The 20,186-nt window shown below is 38.5% G+C and overlaps 2 protein-coding genes across 2 annotated transcripts in view; one reads left to right on the forward strand and one right to left on the reverse strand.

Moving 5' to 3' along the window:
* Window positions 1-709, reverse strand: part of LOC115214293 (CD63 antigen-like) — a 44,958-nt gene extending 44,249 nt beyond the window's left edge. The window contains exon 1 of the mRNA XM_029783446.2: window positions 524-709. The gene's annotated coding sequence lies outside the window, so the exon portion shown is untranslated. The remainder of the gene's footprint in view (window positions 1-523) is intronic.
* Window positions 710-7,412: 6,703 nt separating this feature from the next.
* Window positions 7,413-12,027, forward strand: LOC115214497. The gene is made up of 3 exons (XM_029783696.1): window positions 7,413-7,456; window positions 8,755-8,845; window positions 11,377-12,027. Exons 1-3 carry the CDS (start codon window positions 7,413-7,415, stop codon window positions 12,025-12,027), a joined length of 786 nt encoding a protein of 261 aa, XP_029639556.1.
* Window positions 12,028-20,186: the final 8,159 nt, after the last annotated feature.

The following is a 20,186-nucleotide window of genomic DNA, read 5'->3' on the forward strand; positions in this document are numbered from 1 at the left end:
CACACACACACAACAAACGTCTTTTAGGTTCTATCTACCAAATCCACTCACAAGGCTTTGATTGTGTTGGGGCTATGTTCGAAGACACTTTCCCAAACTGTTGCACAGTAGAACTGAACCGACGACCACATGATTGGGGATCAAGCTTCTTAACACACCACACCTGTACCTATCAATGATATCCACAATTAAAGTTGACTATAAGTGAGGTCAGTCATGAGTGAGTTTGAACACAAGTGTTACCAGCCATAAGTGAGACTAAGAGAATGAGTGTAGGCTGACCACATGTGTGAGGCTTCCAATAAGTGTTAGTTATGGACATGACATTGAGTGAAAGGAGGACAATAATAAGAAGAGTGTAGTTAAATATGAGTGGTATAAGTGAGTGTACATAATAGTGTAATAGTTAAGGTATCACGCTAAACTGGCTGGGGTGGATAAATAAGTAAGTAAATAGACAGGAGGCTTTTTTGTATAGAGTAGATAAGTAGGGTAAAGTATAAATAAAGAAAGACAGCCCTACCTCTACACATTCAAAGTAATCCTTAGGGATTTTGTGGTCAGTTTAGCTCAAACTCCTTTATGATACTCTGTATGTTTTGAGTATAGCAAATCTACTGAATGGTTTCTATGATGTCAACGCTCACACACACACACACACACACACACACACACACACACACACACACAAACATACACACACACACACACAAACATACACTTATACGCACTCACATACAGACATTTATTGCATAGGCTGTGTTCTTTTTAACCCTGTGTGACCCATAGCCAAACTTGTCTGTCAACTTCCCACAGTGAGTTCTGACAACTTCCTTCAGTAACTTTGTCCCTTTGTCATAGATGTCTTGGTAAACTGGTAGAACCTGTTGGTAGTGGTAGTGCAGTGTGTGTGTGTGTGTGTAATGGAGCTGACAGTTTCTTTATATGTATGTTGGTGAACTTTGTAGTGTATGCATGTAATTTTATGTTGTGTGTGTGTGTGTGTGTGTGTGTGTGTGTGTATGAAGAGAATGTGTATATGGAGTGTATGGAAATATGTAAGAGGTTGTATGAATGTATGTATGTTTATGTGGACTGTAAAAATGCAACTTTGAATTCATTTGCAGCCACCTCCATATACACACTCATAGATACATATACACACACACACTTGTAAACATACACACTCATACATACACATACACGCACACTCATATACACTCACTATTATGGCTGGTAACACTCAGTCATACATTCACACAATCAAAAGCACACTTTATCAAACACACCAATGCACTGATATATATCTAAATATAAATGTACATTTATTAACACACTCATATAAATTTTTTAAATATTCACTCAAATGCGTAGTTCTTTTCACAAAGAGACTAAACAAGATACATGTTCCCATATGTACATATATGTCTACATATAAACCCACATACATGTATATGAACATACATTTAGAAATGACTATCCATGAAAACAGTTGATGCAAGAATCTCTTAAACCCTTTTGTTACCAACCAACCTCGAGACTACGTCTAGTTCTGTGATACAAACTTCCTGTTGAAATGATCTAAATTAAAAAAGCATCTATCAAAATTTCATGTTAATTTATGTTCCAAACACTGGAACATAAATGAGAACAAAGTCATCTTATAAAATTCTTCAGTATTTTAAAAATCAATTAAAGCAAAGACATCATATTTCAACAGAAATATGATTTTAAAAAATCATTAAAAAAGACTTCTACTTGTGAGCTTCACCTCTCCCTCAATTCTTGGATCAGAAGCTTTTTAGCTTCTTACAAGATTGGTTCCGACAGTGTCGTAGGACATTGGACGGAAGGGCCGGTGAAAATGCTTGGAATCTGGTTAGATCCAGATCTCCAGATAGAGAAGAATTGGAGAGAGGTGGTGAGAAAGGTGGCTCTCCTAACTCAGACCTGGTCTGAGCGGAAGCTGTCCTTGAAAGGGAGGGTTGAGGTTGCAGAGGTGTTTATCGCATCTGTAATCACTTACCGCCTGACTGTCGTGCCTTGCCCCGATTCGTGGCTGAACAAGCTGGAATGCATGCTCTTTCGCTTTTTGTGGAGGGTCAGCAGACTTCTTGTAAGGCGCTCTATTTGCTGCCAAAAGCCGCTGAAGGGTGGGTTTGGGATGCCATGGCTAAAAATGCACAGGCATGCGCTCAGGCTTAGGCACCTCTGGCTTTACCTGGACGGTGAGCAGGCGTGGTCTCCGTTCCTCAAGCTGTTATTTCCACAGTTTACATCGTTTACCAAACTGAACCCATGGTAGACCGAGGTTGGGCATGTGGCATGCAGAGTGCCATCAGGCACTTGTGCTTCTCTCCCATCGGGCAATGCCGGTGGCGGGGGTACTACCTCGTTCTTCTATAGAGGGTTAGTAGAGTTTAAGTGTGATGACGTCCTGGGAGAAACCCTAGGCTTCGACGAAGATCAACTGGCCAGCCTGTTCCAAAGAACATTCGGTCCGGGGCCTATGGATAATTACCAAAAGTCCCTGGCCTGGCAATGTTACAGAGGAGCTTTACCGGTTCGAGATAAGCTCTTTAGACATGGGTGTGCACCTTCGCCGGTTTGTGCAAGATGTGAGAGGGACAGTGAAACTATCCTGCACGCGATTGTGCAATGCCCCAAGGTGACTGAACTCTGGGCTTATGCCGAACACCTGCTGTCGCATTCGAGAAGAGTACAACTGTCGAGCGAATCTGTAATTAAGATAGTTCCGCCGACCTCCCTGAATAGGGAGGAGCGAGCCTGTTTTCTCTCGGTAGTTGCTATGGCGAAAGAAGTAGTGTGGAAGACGAGAGTAAAAGGAATTGCAACAGGCATGTTTATCTCCAGTCTCGAGCTAATCGACTTTTTCGTTTTCCACATAAGGCTGGAGAAGAAATGCCTGTCGCAAAGTGTGTTTCGTAAAAGATGGAAGTATAGCAAGTATGTTGTGAGCGAAAGAACCTGTTTAAACGAGAATATATAAAGGAGAAAACAAAGTCTTCAGTGTGAGTATGTGGTTTGTGGGGTCAACTGCGTCCTCTGCTTCATTTTTTGTTAATCACTCATTCTCATTTAATTGTATATATTTTAATTGTTTGTTTATTCATATGTTTCGTCTCATTCAATACCCTGACCCCAATGTTTGTTTTCTCTGTCCCCCCCCCGTATTGTCCCCTCTTTTTCTCAACCTTATGGTGAATAAAGAAATTCTCTCTCTCTCTCTCTTCCTTTCTACCCCTCTCTATCCATCACTATCTCTCTCCCTCTCTTGGGAGGTTCTGCTGTCATATGATTACAGCAACTGAACAGTACCATTGTTAGAAGATTGATTGAAGATGGATGTTAGAAAGATGAGAGGAAACTTGATCAACAAAATGGATCAGGGCCTAGCATAGACATATTTCATCCCCTTTGTGCTATAAGTTACCACCCCATTTCCCTGGAACTTCTTCTTCTAACATTCATCACTCATTCTCAATATCATCCCTTCCTAATTAATTTTCTGCCATCTCTCCTTTCTGACCCTTCAGGTATCTCTCCCTCTTCCCTGAGTTTCATTTTAGGACTGCCTTACCTCATCTTTAAATAACTCTTATATCTGTTATCACTCTCAACACTCTCACGTATCTGCTGTCACTAGCAGCTCCCTCTTTTGCCCCCCCCCTGCTCCACTTACTTTGCCACCTTTAAGTATCTCTGACATCCATCTCTGTCCCTGTACATCACACACACACACTCTCTATCTCTCTTCTCTCTACTCTCCCACATTGCACATATCTCCTTACTGCTGTACTCCAACTTACCTGTACTGTTACTAATTGCCTCTTCCTTCCTGAACTATTTCTTTTATCTTCTCCACCATACTGATATTACCATTGACTCCACTTCCATCCTTGTATACCATTCACCACATTAACCTCTACTCTTATCAATAACCACCTGTCTCCTCTCACACTCTTACAAACTTATCCACGCACACCTCTCCATCCTCAGTCCATATTCTTTATTATACACCTTCCTATACCATGAAGATATGCTCTGACACCTTGTCATTAACATCTCTGTCTCTATTCCAGTTATTCCTACCCACTCCTATATAGCATGTGGTAGCCATGTATCTCTTTTACAGAAAGACACTTGTGTTTGACCTCCTTTCATACTTCAGTCTCTCAACACCTGGCAACAAATCGCCTTCCTCTCTGCTACAATCCCACCCAGCTGAGTGAGGATACTTTTCATTTGTTTTCTGAGTCACTTGGTAACTTCGCTGGTAGTAGTGTCATGGAAAAATGCTCAGTACATTCCATAAAGATATTAGCATTAGGAAGAACACCAAGTCATAGAAACCACACCAAAACAGACACTGGCACTTAAAACAGTCTTCCAGCTCATTGCATCCAATCAAACCATCCATCTCATCCAGCATAGAAGATGGACATTAAACAATGATGATAGTGATGATCACACACACACACACACACACACACACACAACACTCTTATTAACTAGCATTATCCTCATGTACTGCTAACCAGTACTCCTTCTTACCATTAACCATTCTTATGTCTATCCCTCATTCTCACTCTCACACTTTCTCTCTTGTTGACATGTAGCTGCCGTTAGCACCTTTCTCCCATTAACGTCTTTCTCCCATTACTGTCTCCCTTCCATTATTCAGCCTAATGGTGTCTCTCCCATTTCTCTCTTTCCATTTCTACCCACTCATCCAAACCACTCTGTTTCCCCACATAACTCTTGCTGCTTTTTTCCTCTCTTACTTGAGTTCATTCATAATTTCTCTCTTCTATTGATTTGGTTGATTTTGCTACCTTGAATGAAGGTAGCATCTTCATTGGTGCAATGAGTGAGAGACAGAAGTGCAGAAAGACACTCATGGCAGCTACATGTCAGTTAGTACTTGGAAATGGATGCATGGCATATAGAATACGTATATATGTAAGTATGTACATATATACGTATGTATATATGCATATATATGGATTTTTATTTTATTATATGATTGAACGCCACGCATCCATTTCCAAGTAAGTTTTGTCTTAATAATTCTGATGTGACACTTTCTATTCTATTCTATCGTTCTATTACTCTTTCATTTTCTCTCTCCTATTACTCTATTATTCTATCACTCTTTTGTTTTCTCTCTTCTCTCTAATTCTTTTTATCTCAGTACATTCCATAAAGAGTGAAGAACGGCTCTTTCGAGAGGTTACACTTTCCGCTTATGATGTTGTGAGCAAGAATGAGATCACCACGGCGTCGTCGTTTTACTAGAGAATAAAGCTCGAGCGTCTTCAGCCTTTCTTCATAAGACAAATGCTTGAGACCAAGAACCATGTGGGTAGCCAGCTTCTGGACTCTTTCGAGATGATGTATGTCTTTGAGGAGATAAGGAGAAGACGCTTGAATTCCGTACTCCAATATGGGTCTCACCAGCGTGACATAGAGCCGTAGGAATATGGCTGCTGTGAACATTCCGAATGACCGTCGAATCAAAAACAGAACTCCGCGTGCTTTGTTGGCAGCATGGACGCACTGGGCCGAAGGCGAAAAGGAAGAATCCACCAAGATACCCAGGTCCTTTACCTGGTCGGTCCTCTCCAGCAGCAGCAGACGACCCGGCTCGAAATCAAGTTGAGTTGCAGGAGAAGAGCCATCAGGCAGATGACAGCACTTTGACACGTTCAGACACAGGTCCCATTTGTTAGACCATCTCCAAACTTGGTGGAGGCATCGACGAAGATCTTCTCCTTATCTCCTCAAAGACATACATCATCTCGAAAGAGTCCGGAAGCTGGCTACCCACATGGTTCTTGGTCTCAAGCATTTGTCTTATGAAGAAAGGCTGAAGACGCTCGAGCTTTATTCTCTAGAAAAACGACGACGCCGTGGTGATCTCATTCTTGCTCACAACATCATAAGTGGAAAGTGTAACCTCTCGAAAGAGCTGTTCTTCACTCCTGTTCCAGAGTGTCGGCTGCAGGGTCACTCCGAAAAGCTCTATCTGCGACGATTTCATCTCAATTGAAGGAGAGGGGCTTTCTCTGTCCGGGTTGTGGATCCGTGGAATAAGCTGCCGGACGAGATAGTGAAGATGCCGACGACCGCTCGGTTCAAAGTCTCTCTTGACCAGAAATGGCCTGAACTCTTTGCATGACCCTGTACATAACTGCATGTCCCCCTACATGGCCTTGCTTTTTGCTTTTTGAGCCAAATTAACTTAACTTAACTAACTAACTAACTTAACTAACTTAACTTATCTCCCCTTCTCCCCCTCTCATTTTTCTCTCATCCTTTCTCTAATTTTTTCTTTCCCCTCCACCGTTCTCTGTCTGTCACTCACTTTCCCTCACTCTTCCTCCGTTGCTCTCTCATGGCTCCCACATGACCATCTCCCATCTTTCTTTCTTTCCTCCTGATACAGCTGGACGAATCAGTCGTATTTTTGTCTGTCTCCTGTCCAAGCTTGCTTCTTCACATTCACTACCTCACTTTGTTTAGGCTTAACAGCCCTTCCTGTTTATTTTCACTGTCCTGTTTTTGTTACCAATTTTAACCCTCTGCAAAATTATCGAAGGCATATTTTAGCGTGAAATGCTTGAAATACAGATTAGAAAATCAGCCCACAACTGATGAAGGGTCGTTCTTCATGTTGCATGTCTTGTTTTCCATTTGTTTCCTTCGTTGTTCACAAAAAAGTTCATATTCCATGTATTCGTATGCCATATTCCATATTTTCGTATTTCTTGTTGTTTACGTTCTGTGACGTCCTGTGCTCACACATGCATTATATATATATATATATATATATATATATATATATATATATCTTAGACAAAAATAGATAACAAAGCCAAGGCTGTTAGGAGTTTTCAGTCATTTATAACGAAATATTCTTACAGCTGTTTTGGGGATATCATGGATATTCCTTCATCAGAGACGATGTGAGATGGTTAAATAGCGGTAAATGTTTGAGTTCAAAATATGGAATTATTGTGGAAAAGGAGGAGATAGGGAATACAGAGGGAAGTAAAAGAATGAAAATAGAAATAAAATATAAAACATTGTAGTTGCAGTTCTGTTATTCGAGAAAAGTGGTGTATAGAAGTGGCAAGAAGTTTCCTGTATCTGGTGTGTAAGTTCCAATAGTAGTTCATGTTTAGTCATTTCTAAGTATGAAGTCATGGAGGTAACTTAGGGACTAGAGATCCCTTTGGTCTTGTTTTATTGTGAAAGTGCTAGCTGCTGTAGTACTGATGCATTGGTAAATTGCATTCAACACATTTAGTAAAGTGGTTGATATTAGGAAGAGCATCCAGTCGCAGGGTCTTTGCCAAAGTAGAATGTACAAGCAAAAAAAATGGGCTATGGGAGGTAGACTACAACCTGTCAAGGAGGATGGTGAGTTAGAGTAAGAATTGATTTGTACCGTGACGTCCTGTCCTAGTATAGATTGAGGATGTACAATGGTGAGGATGATTATGATATGTGTATATACTATGTCTACATCTGTCTGTGCGTCTGTGTGTGTGTCTGTCTGTCCTTCCGTCTATCCATCCATCCATTTATATATATATATGTGTGTGTGTGTAACCCATGCTCGCATGGAAGGAGGATGTTAAACAATGATGATATATAAATCCTCATCATCATTTAACATCCGTTGACCAGGGCTGGCAAGCTGGAAGGTTGCACCAGACTCTAGTCTGATTTGACATGGCTTCTACAGCTGGTTGCCCTTCCTAACACCAACCACTCCAAGAGACTAAATTCCTCTGTTATTTCTTGGAGAACTATGATGAACAAGAAGGGATTGAGGACCAATTTTTGGTGAACTCCTACTTGTACTCTGAATCAGGCTTGATGAAAGTACCAAATTTAGCAAAATAAAAGCACCAAATTTTGCTCAATAAGTACCAAAATTTAAATTTGTAATATTTTGCCTATAAATCAACTGAAATGCATTAAATATAGTATTTATAATATACAGGGCATTATTTTAAAGTGACCTACACATATTTAACATACTTACTTTATAATTAGAAGGTTGCATGATCAATAGGATGAGGCTGCTCTTTGTACCAATGCCCTTGTCCTTCTTTTAATTTAGCACAAAGCTCTGCATCAGATGTATAAGTTGTGCAGTTTACATCACGAAGAAGGTTTTATGAATGCAGCAGAGCATTGGTCGTTTGGGTGTGCAGTTTAGACCTATTCTTGACTTTAATGTTATTTAGGACTGAAAATATTCTCTCGGCTGAAGCTGAAGAATATGGTAATGATAGGAGCTGAAACATAAAGCATGATAGGACTGAATAACGAGCTTCATCTCCACATTTTTCCTTAGAAATTTTGTACCAAAAATCTTCTGGTTTGGTAGCTTCAGTTATGTCATTGTTATCTTGAAGTTTAAGTTCTCTCCATTCTTTCTTAAAAGCATTAATCTGACTCTCTTGAATAATATTTGGAAATTTGCATGCCAGAGGAACAATCGAACTTGGACCATTGCAATCACGAATACTAACTGGGCCTCTACAAGCTTCAGATTATGGATGAAATCATGTGCAAAGAAGCACTGAAAAAATTCCTTCCAAAGGTACACATAAAAATTTAATGTTTTCACATGAAATTGTTTCAATTTAGTTGTACTAACAGATAAAGCTTTCTTTGTGTAGATGCTTTCAACTTTTGGTCCTCTGTAAATTTCAGTTATGAAAATTTGATAGGATTTGCCAGTGACAATGCTAGTGTAATGATAGGACAGAAGGAAGGTGTGCAGGCATTACTGATGTATCTTGATGTTAATTTCATGTAGCTTTTTATTTTTTACTATTTCTTTTTTAACAAAATTGCCAAGTATTCCTTTCACAGTACATGTAATAGACTTGTGTAGTTTGTGCATTCTGTAGCTTTCTGACTGGAAATCTAAGTTCAACTTAATATCTGGCAAAATATATGCTAAAAATGCATAATACATCTCTGTGATTGGATTTGTTAATGAGTTCAGCACATTCGAAGCTGCACAGTTGTTATCTTCAATAATAGTAGCAGCAATAAAGAATAATACTAGAGCAGGTCACTATTCCAGTATTCTTTTGGCTGCTTGTTCTAAAGATAGCCACCTTGTACAACTTGTAATAATTTATGAAAGATTTGTTTGAGTAAATGCCTGAAATTCTTCATATTTCTGAAGTCTCTTTGGGCTATTTGACAGGAATGAATATATGCTTCTAGCAAGTTCTATAAATGAAGGTAATTCTGAACATACCTTTAATGCAAAGATATGTATAGAATGACAGACAACCCTAAATAAAAAAGAGAAGGACCTTTGTTCTTCAGTAATGCCTGCACACCTTCCTTCTGTCCTATCATTACACTAGCATTGTCACTGGCAAATCCTATCAAATTTTCAAAAGGAATATCATGTAAGGTGAAGAATCATTCAATAGAAGGAAAAATTCCATTAGCAGAGCTTCCAAAAGAATTAAATAACTATCAATAATTTTTTGAGTGCTACAATCATAAAATTTCACTTACAGAACAAGCTGCACCATAATCCATGAGGACACATTTCTCTTCTATGACATCACAATTTTCTTTCACACACTGTCTTGCAATTTGAAATGCTTCAAGTCTTTGGTCCTCACGGTGCTGAACATAGGCAAACTTCTTATTTTCTGCTTCTCCCTTGGCTAGATATACGTGTCTCCTAGCTTCCCTTCTGGCTATCTGATACAGTTCCCTGCTACCTCAACTCTTCCAGGCCTGTTTCTTTGCTTTAATGGCCCTGTCTACAACATCGTTCCACCACCACGTCACTTTAGGTTTGGATGGGACTTTGCACCAGCCACAGATTTGGTCTGTGGCACTCAGCAAGGAATTCCCAGTTGCCCTCTATGTCACAAGCCCATAGCTACTCCTCCCTCTCACCAAATTTCTCAATTAGGATGTCCCTAAATCTATAACTATATGATTCGTCCTTAAGCTTCCAAATCCTTCGTTTCCAGATTGGTCTGCTTCTTGGCATCCTTCTGGCCTGGAGTCTAAAGTCACTAATATATATATATACATATATCTTTATATATATATATATATATATATACACACACACACATATATATATACATACATATACATATATATGTATATATATATATATATATATATATATATATATATATATATATATATATATATATATATATATATATATATATATATATATATATATATAATCCATACCAGCGTGGAAGGAGGATGTTAAACGATTATGGTAATAGTGATATATATATACGTAACTACAAAATGTAACTACATGTGGATTGTTGGCGATTTTTTTTCCTCTGTCTTCCTTTTCTTTTGGACTTTCCTCTTTCTCCTGTTTCTGAAGAAGAGTTTTGTTTGAAACATAAAGCACCCTTTCTTTCCTTCCCTGAGCGTCTTATTAATACTTTACATGTACTTGCATTGTTGATTTTTTCTTGTCTTTTTTCTCCATTTTTTGGTTAATTATGTATATATGTATATATATATATCATCATCATCATCAGCATCATCATTTAACATCAGTTTTCCATACTGGCATGGGTTGGATGGTTTGACTGAGGACTGGCAAGCCAGAAGGCTGTGCCAGGCTCCAATCTGATCTGGCAAGGTTTCTACAGCTGGATGCTCTTCCTAACGCCAACCACTCTGAGAGTGATGTGGGTGCTTTTTACATGCTACTGGTATGGGAATCAGTCAGGCAGTACTGGCAATGACCATACTCAAATGGTGCTTTTTATGTGCCACCAGCACAGGAGCTAGTCAGGTGACACTAGCAATGACCATGCTCGAATAGTGCTTTTTATGTGCCACTGACAGGCGAGCCAGTCAGGTGAAGCAAAAAGCTATTAGGCTGACCTTGTCAGGTCAGGTCTGATGTATGCAGCATCGGATCCTACTACTGGTAAACTGTAAACCAGTACAACCTGTGTCAGTGGGGTAGAAAGGGCTCCTTAGCTGTAGTGAAGGCAATCTGTCTTGGGAGATAACCTTACAATAAATCACTCGGTCCGTAGCTTAGAAATACTGGGTTGACATCCAGCGGGAACAGCTTTGTTTCATGGAGGAGGAAAGATCTTCTTTAGTGCTTGGTTGTACATTGCTTTCCAATGTATGTAGTAGTGGCGTGTGCACACATTATTAGCCATTTGAAAAGACTGTGGAGTTTGCAATTAACTGCACCAGGGTTCCTCTTCCCCAGGGAACCAGACTTAATGGTATACCTGCGGGTGTAGGTCCAGCCCCTGGTTTGCCGGGTCCTGTCTCTGATCACGTTGCACCTCCAAGGGCATCAATGACAGTGATGCCCTCAATCTTAACAGACGGGTATCACCTGATGGAGAAGAGTCAGCTCCCAACCAACCAACACCAAACAAACACCTCATCAGCTGTAAAAATCATTCGATACTCAGCACCTTCAATGCCCGCCCCCTTGGTTCTCTTGGTTGTCTAGAAGAACTTGGTGCAAATGCAGAATCACATGGCATTGATATAATAGCTGTCCAAGAACACCGATTTTACCACCCTGACGACATCCTCAAATACCATCAAGTCGGTTCTTATCAACTTGTAACCTCCTCTGCATCAAAGAATACTGTTAATTCAACAGTTGGAGGTATTGGATTTCTACTTTCATCAAAAGCTAGTGATACTCTCTTGAGTATAGAGTCAATCTCACCTAGAATTATGGTGCTCGAGATAGATGGAAATCCGAAAACAACATTGGTATGTGTGTATAGCCCACATAATTCGTCTGTGGCAGACGAGATTGAGAATTTTTATATAACCCTTCGTTCAACCATTGAGCAAGTACCTCTCCATAATTTTCTAGTTATAACTGGTGATCTGAACGCTAGACTAGGATCCGATGAGACCAAGTTTACATTCAACTCTAAAACTAATCGGAATGGAGAAATGCTCAAAGACTTCTTAGAGTAATTTAATCTTTACACCTCCAACAATTATTTTATGAAACCAAAAGGACAACTTTGGACATTCGAGTCCCCACTTGGTGATAGGGCACAAATTGGCTACCTCATCTTTCGAAAGAAGTGGCGCAATAGTGTTAAAGACTTGAGATCCTACTCTTCCTTTAGTTCTGTTGGCTCTGACCACAGAATTGTATCAGCTACCATTAAGCTGATACAAAAAAAGCTAAGCCTCACCTGATGAAAACAATTGACTGGGAGGAAGTCTCATCTAACCCTGACATGTCCAAACAATTTACTATTGATGTCTATAACAAATTTCAATCTTTGTCTACTTCTGAAATAGATGCTGAGAACATTGAAGAAGTCTACAGCAGCCTCATCAAATCACCAGAGGAAGCTGCATTGGCTACTCTTCCCAAAAAGAAGAGTAGGGGCCAGAGCAAACCTTCTAATTCCCCAAACGTCATCGAAGCCAGAAACCATCTAAAGTCTATATCACTAGCTTACCACCATTCTCCATCTCAGTCACTGAAGATCCAACTCATAACTGCCAAGAAGAATCTTGATGATGCTTACTTGAACGCCGAGGTCGACTTTATCAACGGCAAATTAGCAAACTATCCAAAGAGCATATTAGTAAAAAACACCATCTCGCCTGGAAATCCATCAAAGACCTATCAGGCAAAAATTCTGGGTCATCAATTAGAATTAAAGGGGGATCAGCTAAGAAGCGTTTAGAAAATTGGTCAACTCATTTTAAAAACCTTCTTGGGAAGAATGCCAAAATCCCTGATGACCCCACTCTTCCAAGTGTGCCTATATCAGACACGCTGGACATCAACACCTCCCCTTTTACCATATTTGAACTAACAGCAGCCACTAAACAACTGAAAGCCTCGAAAGCATTTGGTCCCGACAACATGCCAGCTATAATTTGGAAGGATGATAAATTTCACACACTTTTGCTCAATCTTTGCAACCACACACTTTCCACTTTTGTAGCTCCAAAGATTTGGCACCAATCTCAAATCATCCCAATACCCAAAAAAGGCGATTTATTCCTCGTCAGCAACTACAGGGGTATATCTCTAATGTCAATTGCTGCAAAATTGTACAACAAACTGATTCTAAACCGTCTCGTCCTTTTTGTTGAACCTTTGCTCTGAAAGAACCAAAATGGATTCAGACATGGGCGCTCAATGCTGAGCCAAATACTATGCCTACGCAGACTTATTGAAGAATCAAAAGCATTTAATCGCGATCTTGCAATGGTGTTTGTAAACTTTTCTAAAGCGTTTGACTCTGTAGATAGGTACAAGATGTTTGAAATCCTTAAGCTCTATGGGATACCAGACAAAAATCATTCTGCCATCAAGGTCCTCAACACAGATACGTCTTCAACCATCTTAACCCCTGACGAAGAAACATCATCTTTCTCAATCAAAGCCGCATTTCCCTTCATCATTGTCGTTGACTATGTGCTACGTATGTCAGTTGATACCATTTCTGGCAAGGGCTTTGAAATAAAACCTAGAAGAAGTTCCAGACACCCAGCTGAATACTTGACAGACACTGACTTTGTTGACGACATCGCTCTTATCAGTGATTCTCTCTCCAATGCTCAGTCTCTTTTACAATCTCTCGAACAAGCCTCAAACTGTGTAGGTCTTTACCTCAATGAGGCCAAGACTGAATATATAAACAAGTGCCTGTCCAACAGTGATTGCATCATCCATACTTTCAACAATATAGCCCTTAAATATGGTTTCTGATTATAAATATCTTGGGTCATACATATCATCATCTGGAAAAGACTTTCTAACTAGAAAGGGTATGGCCTGGTCAGCCTGTAATGACATGCATAAGATCTGGTCATCAAATCTAAGTAGAGACTTCAAACTTGAAATATTCAAAGCCACAGTCGAACCAATTCTACTATATGGCTCAGAAACCTGGACGTTATCAAAGAAGCTTGAGAGGCAGTTGGATGGAACCTACACTCGCCTCCTTATGAGAGCTCAAAATCTCTCGTGGAAGCGTCATCCAACCAAAATGCAAATATATGGGAAACTACCACCTGTGTCATCTCTTGTGAAAGGTAGAAGAGTCCAGTTTGCTGGACATTGTTGTAGAGCTGAAAACGAGGCAATTTCTCCTCTTCTCCTCCGGAAGCCATCTACTCGCAATACCAGAGGGCGCACACTCTCCTATCCTGATGTAATCTCCAGGGATACAGGCATCCAGCAACAGGACCTCCGTAATGCTATGATGGACTGTGAAGTCTGGCGTAGCATGGTAAATTCCATTGTCTTGACCATGGTCGAACAATAATGATGATGAGTCAGGCGACACTGGCAATGACCATGCTCAAATGGTGCTTTTTACGTGCCACCGGCACAGGAGCCAGTCAGGTGGTACTGGCCATGACAATAATTTCACTTGACTCAGAAGGTCTTCTCAACCACAGTTTATTGCCCAATGATTGAAGGGCACTTTTAAATGGGCTGGTTGTACTACACTGGCATAGGCCAGGGTTATGGTCTCACTTGGCTTGCCAGGTCTTCTCATGCAGAGCATATCTCCAAAGGTCTCAATCACTCATCATTACTCTTGTGAGGCCCAGCATTTGAAGGTCATGCTTAACCACCTCATTATAGTTACGTATATTGTTCAGCTAAAGATCTTATTATTCAGAGTTTTTATCCTTGCAATCACAGATAGCTTAATCTTACATAATCTCAAGTGGAAGACAGGATTCATATAGGGTACATCTGGTCATTCAAGTTAATGTAAGGAATATAAGGAATGCCCTATCTAACCACTTTGCTTTAAATGGAAAGCAGCTATTTAACTGGAAAAAAAAAATCTAAATTAAAAGTCAGAGGATCATGGAAATCACTTGGAGTTTAGTCTCCACCAAATTGGTAAGTGATACTTAGTCTCCACCAAATTGGTAAGTGATACAATGAAAATTTATAAAATGTTCTGGAGATTCATTTTTTTTTTTTTTAGCTTTCTAAAAAATCACATACTTGCTGCATACACATGTACACATCCATAAAAAACACACCATAAACTAAATATGTACAGCTATCAACTGAATGCAAGTACATCCATCCATACACACATACATATATATGAACCCATTAACTTACTCTCTCTTATTCACAAATCCCTGGAATTGTCTTACTTCAAATAAGAATTGTTACTTTGTTTATAATTGAGAAGAATTCTGTGCTTGGATAGGTTTTTTAAAATATTTTTAAGATGTACATATGCAATCACAGGAACAAATACCTGTTCAGGATGGGAAACTATTCATTGTGTTTCTAATGACGTCCATTTCCACATTAATGACATGACAAGAAACCTTGTTTAATAACAGGTTATTCTTCTGATGACATTGAGAAAATTTCCAAGTTTCTAACAGATATGACAACTCATTATTTGCAAAATGTCTTATTTGTTTGAAACTTGAATTCATTACACTGAGTGAATCACTACAAACAAAATGAATGAACATGATTGTATTGCCAACAATTATGTGGGGTGCTGAAAAGTTCCTGGCTTTAAGGGTATCGCAAAGGGCTTGGTTGAATATGAATATGAATTGTGATATGTTTGAGATTTTGATAGAAACATTTCTGGACGGGGAAACCCTTCTACCATCCTAGAAAAGGATGAGTTGAGTAAAGTAATCTCAGCTTTCCTGCACAGGGACAAAAAAATGGATGGTCACTGCTGGAATGTCTTCAATCATAGGTTTATTTGCCAGAGCTGACCTAGAACTAAACAACAATATCTCTGCCACAATAGTGAGAATTAATAGAAGCATCCAGAAGCCCTTCACCTCAACGTAACTTCATCAACAGAACATACTGATATGTGCCAGTAGACTGCCAGGTGGTGGAAATTACCGAAATATTAGTACCAAGTAGTATTTAGGTATAAGCAAAGTTTGGGTTAGTTAAAATATGCTTGTTTCAACTGCTAAAAGGCAAATTCCCTGCAGTTACTGTAGAGAGAATTTTATCTTATGGTAAAAAGGTATAAAAACACCATATCTGTCCAGTATCAAAGTCTGGGAATCCTGATAATGACACTGGACAGGTGTGATGTTTTTATACCTTTTTATCATAAGAGAACATTTTCAGCACATTAACTGCAGTGATTTTGCCTTTTAGCAGTTAAAATATGTCACAAACATATTTTAACTAACCTAAACTTTGATTGTATGTGTGTGTGTGTGCACGTGTGCATGTGCATGTGTGTGTGTGCATACATATATATCTACACAAACATGTACATATATATATATGTGTATCTCTTTCTCTCTCTCTCTCTCTCTCTATATATATATATATAATATAATATATATATATATATACATTATCTTTTTTTAATACTCATTATCTTTTTTTAATAATTTGATATATATTTAAAATAATATAAATTAATTAATCTTATGTATTGGCTTAAGTTTTTCATTGTATGATTTGCCTAATAGTGGTTTTATCTCTAATTTATATAATATATATATATATATATATACATATATATATATATACACACACGCACACACACACCACACACACACACACCACACACACACACACACACCACACACACACACACACACCACACACACACACACATATATATATGCATACAATATTATTGATTTGTCTTTCTCTTAATTTCACTCGAGCACTTTTTTGCAGTCCTATATATGTTTTCTTTTTTGTTTCTATAAAAAGAATGAAAATTATTACTTGTCATATATATATATATATATATATATATATATATATATATATAAATATAATATATATATGTATATATAATATATATATGTATATATAATATATATATGTATATATATATATATGTATATATATATTATATATATATATACATACATAGAGAGAGAGAGGGGGAGGGGAGAGAGAGAGGGAGGGAGAGAGAGGAGAGAGAGAAGAGAGAGAGAAGAGAGAGAGAAGAGAGATAGATAGATAGAGAGAGAGAGAGAGAGAGAGAGAGAGAGAGAGAGAGAGAGAGAGAGAGAGAGAGAGAGAGAGAGAGAGAGATAATGTTAGGAACAGAACAAAATTGTTTACTGTTTGTTGGGCGACCTGAAATCCAAAGCAAAATAAATTTTTCTCACAACGGTTAATCATAATAGCTGAGATGAAAAATATGTGAGAGTTCACCTGAAACAGGTGAATAGATTAGTTGCTTATAGGTAGGGTGCTTCAACCTTGAGATATGTTGCCATTTATAGATAACTAATGAAATTAAGATACTGGTGGGAACAATATACTGAAAACTGGGAAATAGAAGAAAGCTGGTCCAGCTGATATAAATGTATGTGTGTTTGTGTGTGTGTATGTGTGTGTGTGTGTGTAGGTGTGAGCAGGTATTTTGGATGCACTTTTTCACTCTCTTAAAATCTTGGGTTCAGTTCTCATGTTTGTCACTTTCTGCGAATGTTTTTTAACATAGGTTCAAGTTGATCTTAGGTATGTGAGTGAAACAGTAAACAAAATCTGTGTGGAACTTCATAGAATGGACTGGACCTCAAATTCATGTATGCATGTGTGTATGTATCAATGTAAGTATGCCTGTATATATATATGTATGTATATATGTTAAGACATTTATTGGACATAAAAATAATCGGACTGAATACCCGATCGCACGGTTAAATCATTGAGAGTGAAGGACTCCTAGCCTTTGTTAGGGCATCCTTCTAGGAGAAGGTAACTCAGGTAACTGGGATAACTCTGACATAAAACATGCGGCTCAGTGGTTACCGATGATGTTGACTTGTTCTTCTTTTCGGATTATGGCTGCGGTTGCTTAGTGAGTGGGATTGACTCAGTGCACAGCCTTTCCTCACTTTAAAAAAATCTTCTTGCACAGGCATTGCATGATAACAACATTGATTAAGCTTCGGGCAATGGCCATACTCGATAACGAGGGGGCAGCCACCATGTATATTATGTATGTTATTCAGTTTTGTTTCAAGATTTCTGGCCAATAGAGAAAGAGCTGGTTTCTAGCCCAGATCTAATCTCCTTCATTGGAATTTCAGCAACATTAACAGGGGATTTTTGTATGTATGTGTGTATAAGTGCAGCATTTGGAGTCAGTGCATGTGTAAGTATATATGTATGTGCAGGGCCGGCCCTAGGGTAACTGATGCCCTAGGTGAATTAAATTTTAAATACCCCCCCACACACACAGGGTGGTGGGATAGCAAGTGGAGTGAACCCAACAAGCCAGAGATTTCCCCAAGAAAGTTTTTAGAAATATGAATGAACATAGGAGCAATTTGAAGTCACTTGTAAAGGAAAATTAAAAAAATTTATTTCTTAAAAATTAATGAAGAAATACGGAGATGTACTTGCATAGCGAGTGACTTGATCTGAGATCGTGTGCTGGAACGAAAACAATTGCTGCATGGAAGGTGTTTATAAGCCATTTAAGAAACACACAAAAACTGTTAAATTCACTTCAACATTTAAATTTAATTTGTCAAAATATTTTCGTCACTTTGAGACTGCAATCTGTTCACTATAACTAATAAACATGATGTACTGAAAATTTTATATTTTACTAATTGGATGTTGTTTTCTTTTTATTATTGGTTGTTGACATATTTAAATACTATTGTTTTTTTACTCTTGGTATTTAAAAGCTAATTTTGCAAGCTTTCTGTCGAGCAAAATCTTTTACAAGCTCTTAGGGTGAAAGTTTTCTGCAAATTTCATGTTTTATGAAAATTGTAGCTAGTCCAGTGAGCCTCTTTGGGCTATTGAAATTCTTAGACATGTCTTTATTAATTTAAGTTTTAGAAAGCTATGCTCTCTGCTTGCAACCCTTACTGGTAGGGTTAGCAGGATTCTGAGAGCGATGTACGAATTTGGAAAGTGATATCTTTGTTGCTGCTTGCAAAGTAGCTCAAGCTCTTTCAGAGGATCATGGGATTTTTCAAGTCTTCTTGATATGACATTCAGTTCATTAGACAAATCTTTTTAGATCATACAGTAAACCGAAAATGGAATTTACTTGTTTCAGTTGTTCAAAGAGTTCTGAAACAGAAAGAATTTGCAAATGCAAATGAACAATTCTTCATCGCTACGTCCATACGAGAAGTTGATATTGAAAAACATTTGGGAAGAAGTGAATCATATATATAAAGCAATTTTAATTTTTAAGAAAAAGATAAACTGAATACCCTATTTTTTTTCTGGAATAAAATCCTTTACACATGCCAAATATGGAAGCAATTCACGCAGCTGTTTTGGTGTGAAAAGTGAATGAACACACACACAAAACTTTATTTTATTATATAGACTAGCTTAAGGTAACCCATTCTATGCGCAGGTGAGGGTGTGGTTGTTACTTTCTGTTGCTTCCTTTCTGTTTCTTAAATCTTGCCTTAATTTTCAAAATTTTGAACCCATTTTCTGCACTTAAATTACAAATCTGCTTCCACTTTACTATGTTGAAAATTTGATTGAAATCGGGCAAAAGGTGTCCAATCTAGACCACCAAATGTCCCCAAAAATCAATAAAATCTCCATTTTCACAGTAAAGCAACCACTGTAGCACCCCAAAACGTCTCCCAAATAATTTCTCACCCCAAGTTACCCTATTCTGTAAATTTTAATCCCCTTCCAGCCCCATTTAGACCCCTTTATACATAATCCAATTTGTATCAACATTCACCTTCTTCATTTTATAGATTAGATTAAAGATAACCACCTCTAGCCCCTGCAGCAATACGAAAAGCCACCATTATTCAAACAGTGCAACCTGTCTATCCCATAAAACTCAATTTTTCCCATATTCCTCACCATGGAAACCAAACGGTAGCCCCATGTGACTTGCAACCCTCCTCACACCATTGCCCACCCCATTTTACCCCCCAGTGTAAATTTTGGTGCCAATCTGACCCCATCTACCACCCCTTAAACCTCCCCATCCCCAAATGAGACAAATAACCAAGAAATCAAACAACTTTTTCACATTTCAGCTTTATAGATATTGATGAAAAGTAGGGGGAAGGAAGGGAAGAGAGAGATGGAGAAAGACGGAGAGAAACGACAAACACTTGTCAAAGTCTGGGTTTTGTTGCCCTAGTAACCACAGCTTTTGAGA

This window comes from Octopus sinensis, linkage group LG7 (assembly GCF_006345805.1).
Source record: "Octopus sinensis linkage group LG7, ASM634580v1, whole genome shotgun sequence".
Taxonomy (NCBI): domain Eukaryota; kingdom Metazoa; phylum Mollusca; class Cephalopoda; order Octopoda; family Octopodidae; genus Octopus; species Octopus sinensis.

Bases quoted from the DNA above. Each gene is read 5' to 3' on its own strand.
- LOC115214497 (XM_029783696.1), top strand. From the start codon at position 7,413: ATGGGAGGTAGACTACAACCTGTCAAGGAGGATGGTGAGTTAGA. The intron at 7,457-8,754 runs GTAAGAATTGAT...TGTAAATTTCAG, and splicing joins AAGGAGGATGGTGAGTTAGA to TTATGAAAATTTGATAGGAT. The intron at 8,846-11,376 runs GTTAATTTCATG...TGCACCTCCAAG, and splicing joins CATTACTGATGTATCTTGAT to GGCATCAATGACAGTGATGC.